Genomic DNA, 17,813 nt, shown 5'->3' on the forward strand with positions numbered 1-17,813 from the left:
CAGATGGAATCTCCTTTCTTTTAATTTGAAAGTACTTTTGCTGGTCATGGGGGCTCTGTGTGCCAAGTTAGTTCCAGGTCCGTTATTGGCAGAGTTCAGAGTGCTCTTAGATTGCAGGTGAACTACAAATCCCAGTATTTACAACTTCAAAATACCCAGGCCAATTCCGCTCAAAACCCCAGTATTCAAATTTGGACGTATCAGGCACGCAAGCCAAATTTGGTCCACATCCATCATTGTTTGGGTTTATAGTGCGCTCTGGATGTAGATGAACAACAACTCCTATAAATCCACTCCAAAAGACCTCCAGTAGTTTTTGTAGGACATGGGAGTTCTTTGTACCAAGTTAGTTCCAGGTCCATCATTGGTGAGTTCAGAGTGCTCTTAGATTGCAGGTGAACTATACATCCCAGTATCTACAACTCTTAGAAATCATGGTGAGTTCTCCACAAACCTCTCTAGTATGTTCAGTTGCTGCTCAATTCCTCTGTTTGCTGTTTGCCATAGAAAAGAAGAGGAAAGGGTTAAGGGAGAGGCAGTGGGCGGGGTCATGCAAATTCCATACCAATGGAGAGAGTCAGAAACACTGGGATGTCTGTGGTGGAGGAAACACATACAATCTAGGAGGGAATTTTCCCCACATGAAAGCCTTCACTTGAGTGGGGGGCAGTATTGTGTTTGTGGAAGACATTGGCAGGGCTCTTGGACACGTTCATGGCGCTCACTATAACCTGCAATGTCATTGGTGGGAGGGCCATTGGTGTCTCCTGAGTAGTGGGAGCTAGAGCTGTTTGTGGAGGTGGGAGGCTGTCTGTGTAAGTGGACACCCCAGTCTCATATTGCAGTAATGCTACCCCTCTATTCTGCTTCGGTTAGACCACACCTGGAATATTGTGTCCAATTCTGGGCACCACAATTCAAGAGAGATATTGACAAGCTGGAATGTGTCCAGAGGAGGGCGACTAAAATGATCAAGGGTCTGGAGAACAAGTCCTATGAGGAGCGTCTTAAGGAGCTGAGTATGTTTAGCCTGAAGAAGAGAAGGCTGAGAGGAGATGTGATAGCCATGTATAAATATGTGAGAGGAAGCCACAGGGAGGAGGGAGCAAGCTTGTTTTCTGCTTCCTTGGAGACTAGGACGCAATGGAACAATGGCTTCAAACTACAAGAGAGGAGATTCCATCTGAACATTAGGAAGAACTTCCTGACTGTGAGAGCTGTTCAGCAGTGGAACTCTCTGCCCCGGAGTGTGGTGGAGGCTCCTTCTTTGGAAGCTTTTAAGCAGAGGCTGGATGGCCATCTGTCAGGGGTGATTTGAATGCAATATTCCTGCTTCTTGGCAGAATGGGGTTGGACTGGATGGCCCATGAGGTCTCTTCCAACTCTTTGATTCTATGATTCTATGATTCATATACTCATGTATTCTCATTTTTTTATGTGTATAGATAAAGTAATAATAAAACTGTATTTATACCCCGCTCCATCTCCTCCAGGGGGACTTGGGGCGGCTTACATGAGGCCATGCCCATCAACTCAATAAACACAGTATTACACAAAAACATAAATGCAAAAAACAATATAATAAACAGCAATATAAAATCAAACACAAGAAATTCCACAGGGCAGGGCCACTTCAAGAATAAAAATTTAAAATATTTTAAAAACACTGGGAGATAGGCAATGTAAAATCGTCATGAAGGGGAAACCGGGATGAGGAAGGATTTAATTGCACGAACCATAAACTAAAGTGCTTCTGGGGTCATTTTGGATAGATTTATACCCCCATTTGTTTCTCTCCATGGGAAAATCCAAAGCTGAACAACCTCTGCTTCCCTTGACAGTAGAGGCTCCTTCTTTGGAAACATTTAAACAGAGGCTGATGAACAACTGCACTGCATCCTGTCAGATCCCCAAAATCTGGAGGAAAGCAAGAGTCATCGCCATCTTGAAGCCAGGCAAAGACCGTAGTGACCCAAAAAGACCAATCTCCTTATTGTGCCACCTCTACAAAGTTCTGGAGAGAATTATTTTGCATAGAATTATGGAAAAAAATAGACCCCTGTCTGATCCCACAGCAAGCTGGCTTCAGGAAAGGCAAAAGCTGCGCATCGCAAGTGCTGAACCTGACTCAGCACATAGAAGATGGCTTTGAAAGGCAGCAGATCACAGGAGCTGTCTTCATAGACCTGTCAAGCGGCTTATGATACTGTGAACCACCGCCTCCTCCTGGGTGATATCACAAAGGACGACCACCTCACCCGCCTCATAGGAAACCTGCTACAAAACAGGAGCTTTTTTGTTGAGTTCCAGGGCCAGAGAAGCAGATGGCGGAAACAGAAGAACGGCCTGCCTCAGGGGAGCGTGCTTGCTCCATCCATGTTCAGCATCTACACAAATGACCAGCCACTGCCAGAAGGGACAGAGAGTTTCATCTATGCTGATGATTGAGCCATCACCGCTCAAGCAGGGAGCTTTGAGATGGTTGAACAGAATCTCTCCGAAGCGCTAGGTGCTCTTACTGACTATTACAGGGAAAACCAGCTGATCCCCAACCCATCTAAAACACAAACATTAGGCTTGGGCAATCCATGGTTCTAAATGGTTCTGAAGTACTTCCAAAATTAAAGTTCTGGAAGTACTGGTGAAAATTTCAGAACTCTAACAAAACTTCCAAAATTTAATTATTATTTCATTATTGGTGATTTTAATGACAGAACCAATTAGAAACTGCCATTTATTATGAAATTTTGAGAGTTTTGTTAGAGTACTGAAATTTTCACCACCAGAACTTTAGTTTTGTAAGTACTTTAGAACTATTTAGAACCATGGATTGCCCAAGCCTAACAAACATGTGCTTTTCATCTCAAGAACAGACAAGCATCCCGAGCTCTGAGGATTATCCGGGAAGGAATCCCACTGGAGCATTGCAGAGCACCCAAATACCTGGGAGTCACTCTGGACCGTGCTCTTACCTACAAGAAGCACTGCCTGAATATCAAGCAAAAAGTGGGTGCTGGAAACAATATCATAAGAAAGCTGGCTGGCACAACCTGGGGATCACAACCAGACACAGTGAAGACTTCTGCCCTTGCGCTATGCTACTCTGCTGCTGAGTATGCATGCCCAGTGTGGAACGCATCTCACCACACTAAAACAGTGGGTGTGGCTCTTAATGAGACATGCCACATTATTACGGGGTGTCTGCGCCCTACACCACTGGAGAAATTACATTGTCTAGCTGGTATTGTACCACCTGACATCCGCTGGGAAGTAGCAGCTAATAGTGAAAGGACCAAGGCAGTGACATATCCAGCTCATCCCCTGTTTGGGTATCAGCCAGCACGTCAACGACTTAAATCAAGAAATACTTTTCTAAGATCTACAGAGACACTCGCTGGAACACCCCAGCAAGCAAGAGTCCAGAAGTGGCAGGCTCAAACCCAGAATCTTAATCAATGGCTGATATCAAATGAGAGACTCCCTCCTGGGCACACAGAAGACTGGGCGACTTGGAAGGCGCTGAACAGACTGCGCTCTGGCACCATGAGTTGCAGAGCCAACCTTCAGAAATGGGGCCACAAAGTGGAATCCACGATATGCAAGTGTGGAGAAGAGCAAACCACAGACCACCTATGTATTTATTTATTTAGTCAGTATTAACCAAACAATTGTATTACATTTTTAACAAACAGACAAAACAGAGTTTGCAAGCTTGGTAGTTGATTAAATGTCCTTTGACCAGTATCTGGCCACTTGGAGTGCCTCTGGTGTTGCCGCAAGAAGGTCCTCCATTGTGCATGTGGCAGGGCTCAGGTTGCATTACGGCAGGTGGTCTGTGGTTTGCTCTTCTCCCCACTCACATGTCGTGGATTCCACTTTGTAGCCCCATTTCTGAGGTTGGCTTTGCATCTCGTGGTGCCAGAGCGCAGTCTGTTCAGCGCCTTCCAAGTCGCCCAGTTTTCTATGTGCCCAGGGGGAGTCTCTCATTTAGTATGAGTCATTGATTGAGGTTCTGGGTTTGAGCCTGCCACTTTTGGACTCTCGCTTGCTGAGGAATTCCAGCGAGTGTCTCTGTAGATCTTAGAAAACCATTTCTTGATTTAAATCGTTGATGTGCTGGCTGATTCCCAAACAAAGGATGAGCTGGAGATGTCTCTGCAACCTGAGCCCTGCTACATGCACAATGGAGGACCTTCTTGCAGCAACACCAGAGCCACTCCAAGTGGTCAGATATTTATTTATTTACTTTATTTCTATACCGCTTTTCTCAGCCCTCAGGCGATACTGGTCAAAGGACATTTAATCAACTACCAAGCTTGCAAACTTTGTGTTTTGTCTGTCTGTCTGTTTGTTTGTTTTGTTAAAAATGTAATACAAATATCTGGTTGCTCCTGACATGATAAATAAATAAATAAACAGAGGCTGGATGGCCATCTGTCAGGGGAAGAATTTAGGAAGAACTTCCTGACTGAGAGCTGTTCAGCAGTGGAACTCTCTGCCCTATCTACATTCCTATCTTTAATGTCCCTGCAAGCCTGAGCTCGTTTTGTGCTTTAGCCTTGCGAACCTTCTCCCTACAAGAGCTGGCTAGTTGTTTGAATTCTTCTTTGGTGATTTCTCCCTTTTTCCACTTCTTGTGCATGTCACTTTGGAGTCTCTGCCCAGTTAGAAGTTTTTTGGACATCCATTCTGGCTTCTGGCTACAAGAAAAGAGATTCCACCTGAATATTAGGAAGAACTTCCTGACTGTGAGAGCCATTCAGCAGCCGGAGTGTGGTGGAGGCGCCTTCTTTGGAAGCTTTTAAACAGAGGGTGGATGGCCATCTGCCAGGGTGCTTTGAATGCAATGTTTCTGCTTCTTGGCAGAATGGGGTTGGACTGGATGGCCCATGAGGTCTCTTCCAACTCTGTGATTCTATGAGAAGCTTTCCAAAGTCCTGAAAAAGGAAAAAGGAAAAAGCCTCCTTTCCTGACTAACTCTTGTCCCAGGTGATGGTGCCTTCTTGCCTGACAGAATAGGATTGGACTGGATGGCCTTTGGGTATCCCTTCCAAGCCTAGTGGATACAGGTATAGATTATTATTACAGCTGCCTGCACAGACATTGGTCATACTGGCGAGGAAGAGGTTTGGGAACGACTCAAAAAGTAAGTTGACCTCTTGGCAAAAATACAAATTGTTCTGCAGGAGGAGGCTCAGTTTTAGGCAACGAATGCACCCTCGCATGCCAACCGGATCATGGAAAGATGTGAGGAGCTGGCAAGGCACATGGAGAGCCCTTTGCAATCAGCGGTGCCCATCTGGAGCCCATGTGCCGGTGCCAGCTCCCAGCCCAGAGCCCCGAGCACCAGCGATGGCTCTCCCTGGCCTCTCTAAGCCAATTAGCCATGATTAAGAGAATCAGCCCGGGCTGCTCATGCCTAAACGGCTCCTGTCAACCCTGCTTAACCAGAGTCCCCCTCGATGGCTCTTTCCAGCTTCCTCTCTGCAGAAGAGGTTTGCAGCTGGAGTGCGCGGCACATGGCTTCGGCACATTGCCTGCGGAGCCATTGGGGAGATCCCTGCGCATTGAGCCTGCCGAGTTGACTGGAATAAGAACTCCTGGAGAAGATGAGCCTCCTCATTGTTAAGGAAGCGGTCTACAAACACTTAGAAACAAATGCAGTCATCGCTAATAGTCAACATGGATTTATCAAAAACAAGTCATGCCAGACTCATCTGATCTCTTTCTTCGATAGAGTTACAAGCTGGGTAGATGCGGGGAATGCCGTGGATGGAGCGTACCTGGATTTCAGTAAGGCCTTCGACAAGGTCCCCCATGACCTTCTGGCAAGGAAACTAGTCCAATGTGGGCTAGGCAAGACTACGGTGAGGTGGATCCGTAATTGGTTAAGTGGACGAACCCAGAGAGTGCTCACTAATGCTTCCTCTTCATCTTGGAAAGAAGTGATGAGTGGAGTGCCGCAGAGTTCCGTCCTGGGCCCGGTCCTGTTCAACATCTTTATTAATGACTTAGATGAAGGGCTAGAAGGCATGATCATCAAGTTTGCAGACGACACCAAATTGGGAGGGATAGCCAATAGTCCAGAGGACAGGAGCAGAATTCAAAACGATCTTGACAGATTAGAGAGATGGGCCAAAACTAACAAAATGAAGTTCAACAGTGACAAATGCAAGATACTCCACTTTGGCAGGAAAAACGAAATGCAAAGATACAGAATGGGGGACGCCTGGCTCGAGAGCAGTACGTGTGAAAAAGATCTTGGATTCCTCGTGGACAACAAGTTAAACATGAGCCAACAATGTGATGTGGCGGCAAAAAAAGCCAATGGGATTTTGGCCTGCATCAATAGGAGCATAGTGTCTAGATCTAAGGAAGTAATGCTACCCCTCTATTCTGCTTTGGTTAGACCACATCTGGAATATTGTGTCCAATTCTGGGCACCACAATTCAAGAGAGATATTGACAAGCTGGAATGTGTCCAGAGGAGGGCGACTAAAATGATCAAGGGTCTGGAGAACAAGCCCTATGAGGAGCAGCTTAAGGAACTGGGCATGTTTAGCCTGAAGAAGAGAAGGCTGAGAGGGGATATGATAGCCATGTATAAATATGTGAGAGGAAGCCACAGGGAGGAGGGAGCAAGCTTGTTTTCTGCTTCCCTGGAGACTAGGACGCGGAACAATGGCTTCAAACTACAAGAGAGGAGATTCCATTTGAACATGAGGAAGAACTTCCTAGCTGTGAGAGCCGTTCAGCAGTGGAACTCTCTGCCCCGGAGTGTGGTGGAGGCTCCTTCTTTGGAAGCTTTTAAGCAGAGGCTGGATGGCCATTTGTCAGGGGTGATTTGAATGCAATATTCCTGCTTCTTGGCAGGGGGTTGGACTGGATGGCCCAGGAGGTCTCTTCCAACTCTTCGATTCTATGATTCTATGATTCCTCTCCTTCGTCCCCCCTTGGCCTTGTTCACACTGTGCATAAGTCACAGCCTCCCATGGATTGGCTCTCCTGCCGAGAACACCTTAAACCGAGAAGTGTCACTCTATCTGCTGAGAAAGGAAGGAGTAGCGTTTACCTTTGGGCTGCTCAGACTATAACTGAGATATATTTAGGATGATTGGAAGAACGTACGTCCTAAGCAACAGCAAAATGTGCAGCGCCCTTGACTTGACTTTTTAAAGAAGCTGGGTGGCCATCTGTCAGGAGGGCTCTGATTGTGCCTTCCTTCCTAGTAGAATGGGATTGGACTGAATGGCCTTTGGGGATCCCTTCCAAGCCTAGTGGGATATAGATTGCTTTGGAGTCTAGTGGAGTCTCCTTCCTTCTCTGAAGGTCTTTAGGTAGAGACTGGATGGCCATCTGTTCGGAGAGCTTTGATAGTGCCTTCCTGCCTGGCAGAATGGGATTGGACTGGATGGCCTTTGGAGATCCCTCCCAAGCCTAGTGGGATATAGGCTAGACTAGTAGTGTCTCCTTCCTTCTCTGGAGATCTTTAAGTAGAGGATGAGGCTGGATGGACATCTGTCAGGAGGGTTTTGATGGTGCCTTCCTGCCTGTCCGAATGGGATTGGACTGGATGGCGTTTGGGGATCCCTCCCAAGCCTAGTAGAATATAAATTGCCTTGGAGTGCAGAGGAGTCGTCTTTTGTCTCTGGAGGTTGTTAAGCTGAGGCTGGATGACCATCTGTCGGGAGGGCTTTGATGGTGCCTTCCTGCCTGTCTGAATGGGATTTGACTGGATGGCCTTTGGGAATTCCTTCCAAGCCTAGTAGAATATAAATTGCCTTGCAGTGCAGAGGAGTCGTCTTTTGTCTCTGGAGGTTGTTAAGCTGAGGCTGGATGACCATCTGTCGGGAGGGCTTTGATGGTGCCTTCCTGCCTGTCCGAATGGGATTGGACTGGATGGCCTTTGTGGATCCCTCCCAAGCCAAGTGGAATATAAAGTGCCTTGGAGCACAGAGGAGTATTCTTTTGTCTCTGGAGGTTGTTAAGCTGAGGCTGGATGACCATCTGTCGGGAGGGCTCTGATTGTGCCTTCCTTCCTAGTAGAATGGGATTGGACTGAATGGCCTTTGGGGATCACTTCCAAGCCTAGTGAGATATAGATTGCTTTGGAGTCCAGTGGAGTCTCCTCCCTTCTCTGGAGACTGGATGGCCATCTGTTCGGAGAGCTTTGATGGTGCCTTCCTGCATGGCAGAATGGGATTGGACTGGATGGCCGTTGGAGATCCCTCCCAAGCCTAGTGGGATATAGGCTAGACTAGTAGTGTCTCCTTCCTTCTCTGGAGATCTTTAAGTGTCTAGTGGTGTCTCCTTCCTTCTCTGGAGATGTTTAGGTAGAAGAAGAAGCTGGATGGCCATCTGTCAGGAGGGCTTTGATGGTGCCTTCCTGCCTGTCCGAATGGGGTTGGACTGGATGGCGTTTGGGGATCCCTCTCAAGCCTAGTAGAATATAAATTGCCTTGGAGTGCAGAGGAGTCGTCTTTTGTCTCTGGAGGTTGTTAAGCTGAGGCTGGATGACCATCTGTCGGGAGGGCTTTGATGGTGCCTTCCTGCCTGTCTGAATGGGATTGGACTGGATGGCCTTTGGGGATCACTTCCAAGCCTAGTGGGATATAGATTGCTTTGGAGTCCAGTGGAGTCTCCTTCCTTCTCTGGAGACTGGATGGCCATCTGTTCGGAGAGCTTTGATGGTGCCTTCCTGCCTGGCAGAATGGGATTGGACTGGATGGCCGTTGGAGATCCAACCCAAGCCTAGTGGGATATAGGCTAGACTAGTAGTGTCTCCTTCCTTCTCTGGAGATGTTTAGGTAGAAGAAAAAGCTGGATGGCCATCTGTCAGGAGGGCTTTGATGGTACCTTCCTGCCTGTCCAAATGGGATTGTACTGGATGGCCTTTGGGGATCCCTCTCAAGCCTAGTGGAATATAAATTGCCTTGGAGTGCAGAGGAGTCATCTTTTGTCTCTGGAGGTTGTTAAGCTGAGGCTGGATGACCATCTGTCGGGAGGGCTTTGATGGTACCTTCCTGCCTGTCCAAATGGGATTGGACTGGATGGCCTTTGGGGATCCCTCTCAAGCCTAGTGGAATATAAATTGCCTTGGAGTGCAGAGGAGTCGTCTTTTGTCTCTGGAGGTTGTTAAGCTGAGGCTGGATGACCATCTGTCAGGAGGGCTTTGATGGTACCTTCCTGCCTGTCCAAATGGGATTGTACTGGATGGCCTTTGGGGATCCCTTCCAAGCCAAGTGGAATATAAATTGCCTTGGAGTGCAGAGGAGTCGTCTTTTGTCTCTGGAGGTTGTTAAGCTGAGGCTGGATGACCATCTGTCGGGAGGGCTTTGATGGTGCCTTCCTGCCTGTCCGAATGGGATTGGACTGGATGGCCTTTGTGGATCCCTCCCAAGCCAAGTGGAATATAAAGTGCCTTGGAGCACAGAGGAGTATTCTTTTGTCTCTGGAGGTTGTTAAGCTGAGGCTGGATGACCATCTGTCGGGAGGGCTCTGATTGTGCCTTCCTTCCTAGTAGAATGGGATTGGACTGGATGGCCTTTGGGGATCACTTCCAAGCCTAGTGGGATATAGATTGCTTTGGAGTCCAGTGGAGTCTCCTTCCTTCTCTGGAGACTGGATGGCCATCTGTTCGGAGAGCTTTGATGGTGCCTTCCTGCCTGGCAGAATGGGATAGGACTGGATGGCCGTTGGAGATCCCTCCCAAGCCTAGTGGGATATAGGCTAGACTAGTAGTGTCTCCTTCCTTCTCTGGAGATCTTTAAGTGTCTAGTGGTGTCTCCTTCCTTCTCTGGAGATGTTTAGGTAGAAGAAGAAGCTGGATGGCCATCTGTCAGGAGGGCTTTGATGGTACCTTCCTGCCTGTCCGAATGGGATTGTACTGGATGGTCTTTGGGGATCCCTCCCAAGCCAAGTGGAATATAAATTGCCTTGGAGTGCAGAGGAGTCGTCTTTTGTCTCTGGAGGTTGTTAAGCCGAGGCTGGATGACCATCTGTCGGGAGAGCTTTGATGGTGCCTTCCTGTCTGTCCGAATGGGATTGTACTGGATGGTCTTTGGGGATCCCTCCCAAGCCAAGTGGAATATAAATTGCCTTGGAGTGCAGAGGAGTCGTCTTTTGTCTCTGGAGGTTGTTAAGCCGAGGCTGGATGACCATCTGTCGGGAGAGCTTTGATGGTGCCTTCCTGTCTGTCCGAATGGGATTGGACTGGATGGCCTTTGGGGATTCCTTCCAAGCCTAAGTGTCCAATGGAGTCTTCTTTTGTCTGGCTGTCGTCCTCCTTTTCTTCGATGGAGCTGTCATCCTTCTTTGGGCAAATTCATACAAGGATGATTTCTCCATTTTGTGCAGCGACTGCATTGAACAAATGTAAACTATACATCCCTTTTGTCCACAAAGCATTGCTCAAACCATGACCCCCTCCACTCAAAACTGGGGCAAGACACACACAAGAGGATCTAATACGTGCCTCGGGTCTTTTAATCAGCGGGCAGAGAACGGAGGGCAGGGAGCGAGGCATGGATGGATGCATATCTGGGCTTAACCCCAGAATGTGGCCCTTGCGGATTAGTCGTGCCCTCTTACCTCTCACGAAAGCACAGACATGCACACTCTCTCCACTTAACCCAGTGCTTCCCAATCTTCCTAATGCCACGACCCCTTAATACGGTTCCCCATGTTGTGTTGACCCCCAACTATAATTTTGCTACTGTTATGAATCGTCACGTAAATATCTGGGATGCAGGATGTATTTTCATTCACTGGATCAGTACCTGACACGTTGAAACGGGCGGGGTTGGCAGGGGATTGATTTTGTCACTTGGGAGTTGTAGTTTCTGGGATTTATCGTTCGCCTACGATCAAAGAGCATTCTGAACTCCACCAACGATGGAACTGAACCAAACTTGGCGCACAGAACTACCATGACCAACAGAAAATACTGGAAGGGTTTGATGGGCATTGATCTTGAGTTTGGGAGTTGTAGTTCACCTAGATCCAGAGAGCACTTTGGACTCAAACAATGATGAATCTGGACCAAACTTAGCATGAATATTCATAGGGAAAATAGACCTTGACATTTGGGAGATGTAGTTGCTGGGATTTATAGTTTACCTACAATCAAAGAGCATCCTGAACTCCCCCAACGGTAGAACTGAACCAAACTTGGCACACAGAATTCCCATAACCAACAGAAACTAATGGCATTAATCTTGAGTTTGGGAGTTGTAGTTCACCTACATCCAGAGAGCACTGTGGACTCAAACAATTGTGGATCTGAACCTTCAGCCCCCCCCCCCCCCCCAAATTCTCATGGTGGTTCGTGAGAAGGCCTTACTGGTGCATTATTTAAACTGTTATGTTTATTCATATCATGATCTGATCACCATACTCAATATATCCCATATGCATGGGGGTATTGGGGTAACGATACAAAAGGTTTGCTAGGCTAGACCCTCTTTCACTCAGACTCAGCCCCCCCAAAAAACTCAGCCCCCCCCCCAACCCCCCCCCCCCCCCCGAAACGAAATCCTGGCTACGGGCCTGATCTGAACCAACCTTGACACAGATACTCAATATGTCCAGATGTGAACACTGGTGGAGATTGGGGAAGATAGACTTTGACAAGAGCATCCTGAACTCCACCAATGGTAGAACTGAACCAAACTTGGCACACAGAACTCCCATAACCAACAAAAAATACTGGCATTGACCTTGAGTTTGGGAGTTGTAGTTCACCCACATCGAGAGAACAATGTGGACTCAAAAAATGATGGATCTGGATCAAACTTGGCATGAATACTCCATATGCCCAAATATGAACACTGGTGGAGTTTGGAGAAAATAGACCTTGACATTTGGAAGATGTACTTGCTGGGATTTATAGTTCGCCTACAATCGAAGAGCATTCTGAACTCCATCAACGATGGAACTGAACCAAACTTGGTGCACAGAACTACTACTACCAACAGAAAATACTTGAAGGATTTGATGGGTGTTGACCTTGAGTTTGGGAATTATAGTTCACCTACATCCAGAAAGCACTGTGGACTCAAACAATGATGGATCTGGACTAATTTTGGTATGAATATCAATATGCCCAAATGTGAACACTGGTGGAGTTTGGGGAAAATGGATCTTGATATTTGGGAATTGTAGTTGTTGGGATTTATAGTTTACCTACAAGCAAAGAGCATCCTGAACTCCACCAATGGTAGAACTGAACCAAACTTGGCAGTGATGGATCTGGACCAATTTTGGCATGAATATTCAATATGCCCAAATGTGAATACTGGTGGAGTTTGGAGAAAATAGACCTTGACATTTGGGAGTTGTAGTTGCTGGGATTTATAGTTTTCCTACAATCAAAGAGCATTCTGAACTCCACCAACGATGGAACTGAACCAAACTTGGAGCACAGAACTACCACGGCAAACAGAAAATACTGGAAGGGTTTGATGGGAGTAGTAGTTCATCTACATCCTGAAAGCACTGTGGACTCAACCAATGATGGATCTGGACCAATTTTGGCATGAATATTCAATATGCCCAAATATGAACACTGGGGGAGTTTTGGGGAAATTGACCTTGACATTTGTGAGTTGTAGTTGCTGGGATTTATAGTTTACCTACAATCAAAGAGCATCCTGAATTCCACTAACGGTTGAACTGAACCAAACTTGGCACTCTGGAACATGGCCATACAGCCCGGAAAACTCACAACCTGATAAATAATAATAATAATAATAATAATAATAATAATATAAATTATTAGTATTATTATTAAATGAATTATTATTTAATAATATATTTATTATTATTATTATTATTATTATTATTATTATTAGATACACGATAAGATTAGTACACAGCAAACAAGATCACTATGCTGGCTTGTTGTATTGGATCACACGTCGGGCACTTCCCAAGTGTCTAGGACTGTGTGATGTATCGGCTATCTGTGAATTATTTTTATTATTATTATTATTATTATTATTATCATCATCATCATTATAATATAAATTATTATTATTAAATAAATTTATTATTAATAATAATATTGTTATCATCATCATTATTACAATATTATAAATTATTATTATTAAATATATTATTATTATTATTATTATTATTATTATTATTAGATACACAACAAGATTAGTACACAGCAAACAAGATCACTGTGCTGGCTTGTTGTATTGAATCACACGTCAGACACTTCCCAAGTGTCTAGGACTGTGTGATGTATCGGCTATTGGTGAATTATTATCATCATCATAATCATCATCATCATCATTATAATATTATAAATTATTATTATTAAAAAATTATTGTTGTTGTTGTTGTTGTTGTTAGATACACATTGGATCACACGTCGGACACTTCCCAAGCATCTAGGACTGTGTGATGTTTCGGCTATCGGTGAATTATTATTATTATTATTATTATTATTATTATTATTATTAGATACACAACAAGATTAGTACACAGCAAACAAGATCACTATGCTGGCTTGTTGTATTGGATCACACGTCGGACACTTCCCAAGTATCTAGGACTGTATAATGTTTCGGCTATCTGTGAAATATCATCATCATCATCATATTATAAATTATTATTATTATTAAATAAATTTATTATTGTTGTTGTTATTATTATTAGATACACATTGGATCACACGTCGGACACTTTCCAAGCGTCTAGGACTGTGTGATGTTTCGGCTATCTGTGAATTATCATCATCATCATAATATTATAAATTATTATTATTATTAAATAAATTTATTGTTGTTATTATTATTAGATACACATTGGATCACACGTCGGACACTTCCCAAGCATCTAGGACTGTTTGATGTATCAGCTATTGGTGAATTATTATTATTATTATTATTATTATCATCATCATCATCATCATCATAAAATTATAAATTATAATTATTAAATAAATTTATTATTATTGTTATTATCATTATTAGATACACATTGGATCACACGTCGGACATTTCCCAAGCATCTAGGACTATGTGATGCATTGGCTATCGGTGAATTATTATTATTATTATTATTAGATACACAACAAGATTAGTACACAGCAAACAAGATCACTATGCTGGCTTGTTGTATTGGATCACACGTCAGACACTTCCCAAGCATCTAGGACTGTGTGATGTTTCGGCTATCTGTGAATTATTATCATCATCATTATAATATTATAAATTATTATTATTATTATTATTAAATAAATTTATTATTGTTGTTGTTATTAGATACACATTGGATCACATGTCGGACACTTCCCAAGCATCTAGGACTGTGTGATGTTTCAGCTATCTGTGAATTATCATCATCATCATCATCATCATCATCATCATCATATTATAAATTATTATTATTATTAAATAAATTTATTGTTGTTATTATTATTAGATACACATCGGATCACACGTCGGACACTTCCCAAGCGTCTAGGACTGTGTGATGTTTCGGCTATCGGTGTATTATTATCATCACCATTATAATATTATAAATTATTATTATTATTATTAAATAAATTTATTATTTTTGTTGTTGTTGTTATTAGATACACATTGGATCACACGTCGGACACTTCCCAAGCATCTAGGACTGTGTGATGTTCCGGCTATCTGTGAATTATTATTATTATTATTATTATTATTATTATTATTATTAGATACACAACAAGATTATTAGATACACAACAAGATTAGCAAACAAGATCACTATGCTGGCTTGTTGTATTGGATCACACGTCGGACATTTCCCAAGCGTCTAGGACTGTGTGATGTTTCGGCTATCTGTGAATTATTTTTATATTATTATTATTATTATTATTATTATTATTATTATTATCATCATCATCACCATCATCATAATATTATACATTATAATTATTAAATAAATTTATTATTATTGTTATTATCATTATTAGATACACATTGGATCACACGTCGGACACTTCCCAAGCATCTAGGACTATGTGATGCATCGGCTATCGGTGAATTATTATTATTATTATTATTATTATTATTATTATTAGATACACAACAAGATTAGTACACAGCAAACAAGATCACTATGCTGGCTTGTTGTATTGGATCACATGTCTAGGACTGTGTGATGTTTCGGCTAGCTGTGAATTATTTTTATATTATTATTATCATCATCATGATCATAATATTGTAAATTATAATTATTAAATAAATTTATTATTATTGTTATTATCATTATTAGATACGCATTGGATCACTCGTCGGACACTTCCCAAGCATCTAGGACTGTGTGATGCATCAGCTATCAGTGAATTATTATTATCATCAGTATTTGTATTGTCGAAGGCTTTCATAGCTGGAATCACTGGTTGTTGTAGGTTTTTTCGGGCTGGATGGCCATGGTCTAGAGGCATTCTCTCCTGACGTTTCGCCTGCATCTATGGCAAGCATCCTCAGAGGTAGTAAGGTCTGTTGGAACTAGGGTTGTACGGCCATGGTCTAGAGGCATTCCCTCCTGACGTTTCGCCTGCATCTATGGCAAGCATCCTCAGAGGTAGTGAGGTCTGTTGGAACTGGGGTTGTTTGTCCATGGTCTAGAGGCATTCTCTCCTGACGTTTCGCCTGCATCTATGGCAAGCATCCTCAGAGGTAGTGAGGTCTGTTGGAACTAGGGCTGTATGGCCACGGTCTAGAGGCATTCTCTCCTGACGTTTCGCCTGCATCTATGGCAAGCATCCTCAGAGCTAGTGAGGTCTGTTGGAACTAGGGTTGTACGGCCATGTTCTAGAGGCATTCTCTCCTGAAGTTTCGCCTGCATCTATGGCAAGCATCCTCAGAGCTAGTGTGGTCTGTTGGAACTAGTGCTGTATGGCCATGGTCTAGAGGCATTCTCTCCTGACATTTCGCCTGCATCTATGGCAAGCATCCTCAGAGGTAGTGAGGTCTGTTGGAACTAGTGCTGTACGGCCATGGTCTAGAGGCATTCTCTCCTGACGTTTCGCCTGCATCTATGGCAAGCATCCTCAGAGGTAGTGAGGTCTGTTGGAACTAGGGCTGTACGGCCATGGTCTAGAGGCATTCTCTCCTGACGTTTCGCCTGCATCTATGGCAAGCAACCTCAACACCTCTGAGGATGCTTGCCACAGATGCAGGCGAAACGTCAGGAGAGAATGCCTCTAGACCATGGCCATACAGCCCGAAAAAACCTACAACAACCAATCATCAGTATTATTATTTTATGACCTCTCTCCCATAGCCATCCCCATCTTTCAATGTGGCTTAGTGTCTATGTGCCATAATGACACAAAAGGAGGCAGGTGCCGGATGTGGGAAGACGATGGGACACGGCGGTGGGACCGCACCGCAACCAGAGCCCTCTCCAAAGCCTTCCTCCTCTTCTTCCTCCCCCACATTATACAATTAAGCAGCAGTCTGTCTCTCCGTCTGACGCATAGGTTTCCCCACCGCAAGCAGCTCTGGATCCTTTGGCATCACCACTGCGCTTCACTGCCACACTGAGGATGGGAAGCGCAGAGGAAGGCGCCAAGGCGGCAGTGGCAGAGGCAGAGGATTCCCTCGCAGCATGCATCATGCGCACCCCAAAGTCCCCCTCTTTCCCCATCCATCTCTCCCTCCATCCTTTCCCCCTGGATCCCTGCATCCCTCTCACCTTGCTCATGGCGACTGCCGGGGTTGGTACCCAAGGGATGCTCTGAGAAAGATGCTCTGTGGTCTTCTCCTTCTCATATGCGCTCACGCACACACGCTCCACGGCTTCCCTCTCCTTTCTCCAGCTCACTGGCACTGAGAGAGAGAGAGCTCTATCTGTCTCTCTATCCCTATAGCACACTGCTGGACTCAAAAGATGCCCGGCACTTTGAATGGCACTTGCAGGCAGCCAATGGGAGAGATGCAAAGCTTCTGCTGCATTTGCAAATTGGGTTAATACGGTCGGTTTGGCGGTAGTAAACAGATGCTTTTCGGAGCTGGAGGAAGAGATGCCACTTGGTTGGTTTCTTAAGAATATTTCCAACTGGAAATATTGAAAAAAAATTCAGTCCTCCAGGGACAGAATAAATAAATAAGTAAGTAAATAAATAGGTTGTTGTAGGTTTTTTCGGGCTGTATGGCCATGGTCTAGAGGCATTCTCTCCTGACGTTTCGCCTGCATCTATGGCAAGCATCCTCAGAGGTAATGAGTTCGGTTGGAACTAGGAAAAAGGTTTTTTTCCGGGCTGTATGACCATGGTCTAGAGGCATTCTCTCCTGACGTTTCGCCTGCATCTATGGCAAGCATACTCAGAGGTAATGAGTTCGGTTGGAACTAGGAAAAAGGGTTTTTTTCGAGCTGTATGGCCATGGTCTAGAGGCATTCTCTCCTGACGTTTCGCCTGCATCTATGGCAAGCATACTCAGAGGTAATGAGTTCGGTTGGAACTAGGAAAAAGGGTTTTTTTCGAGCTGTATGGCCATGTTCTAGAGGCATTCTCTCCTGACGTTTCTCCTGCATCTATGGCAAGCATCCTCAGAGGTAGTGAGGTCTGTTGGAACTAGGAAAAAGGGTTTTTTCCGGGCTGTATGGCCATGTTCTAGAGGCATTCTCTCCTGACGTTTCGCCTGCATCTATGGCAAGCATCCTCAGAGGTAGTGAGGTCTGTTGGAACTAGGAAAAAGGGTTTTTTCCGGGCTGTATGGCCATGTTCTAGAGGCATTCTCTCCTGACGTTTCTCCTGCATCTATGGCAAGCATCCTCAGAGGTAGTGAGGTCGGTTGGAACTAGGAAAAAGGTTTTTTTCC

The 17,813-nt window shown here is 44.6% G+C and overlaps 1 protein-coding gene across 1 annotated transcript in view; it reads right to left on the reverse strand.

Moving 5' to 3' along the window:
* Positions 1-16,888, reverse strand: part of PCP4L1 (Purkinje cell protein 4 like 1) — a 48,785-nt gene extending 31,897 nt beyond the window's left edge. Inside the window, exon 1 of the mRNA XM_060758642.2 lies at positions 16,687-16,888. Coding sequence (XP_060614625.2) covers positions 16,687-16,695 — 9 coding nt within the window. The 5' untranslated portion in view covers positions 16,696-16,888. The remainder of the gene's footprint in view (positions 1-16,686) is intronic.
* Positions 16,889-17,813: the final 925 nt, after the last annotated feature.

This window comes from Anolis sagrei, chromosome 12, assembly GCF_037176765.1.
Source record: "Anolis sagrei isolate rAnoSag1 chromosome 12, rAnoSag1.mat, whole genome shotgun sequence".
Taxonomy (NCBI): Eukaryota; Metazoa; Chordata; class Lepidosauria; order Squamata; family Dactyloidae; genus Anolis; species Anolis sagrei.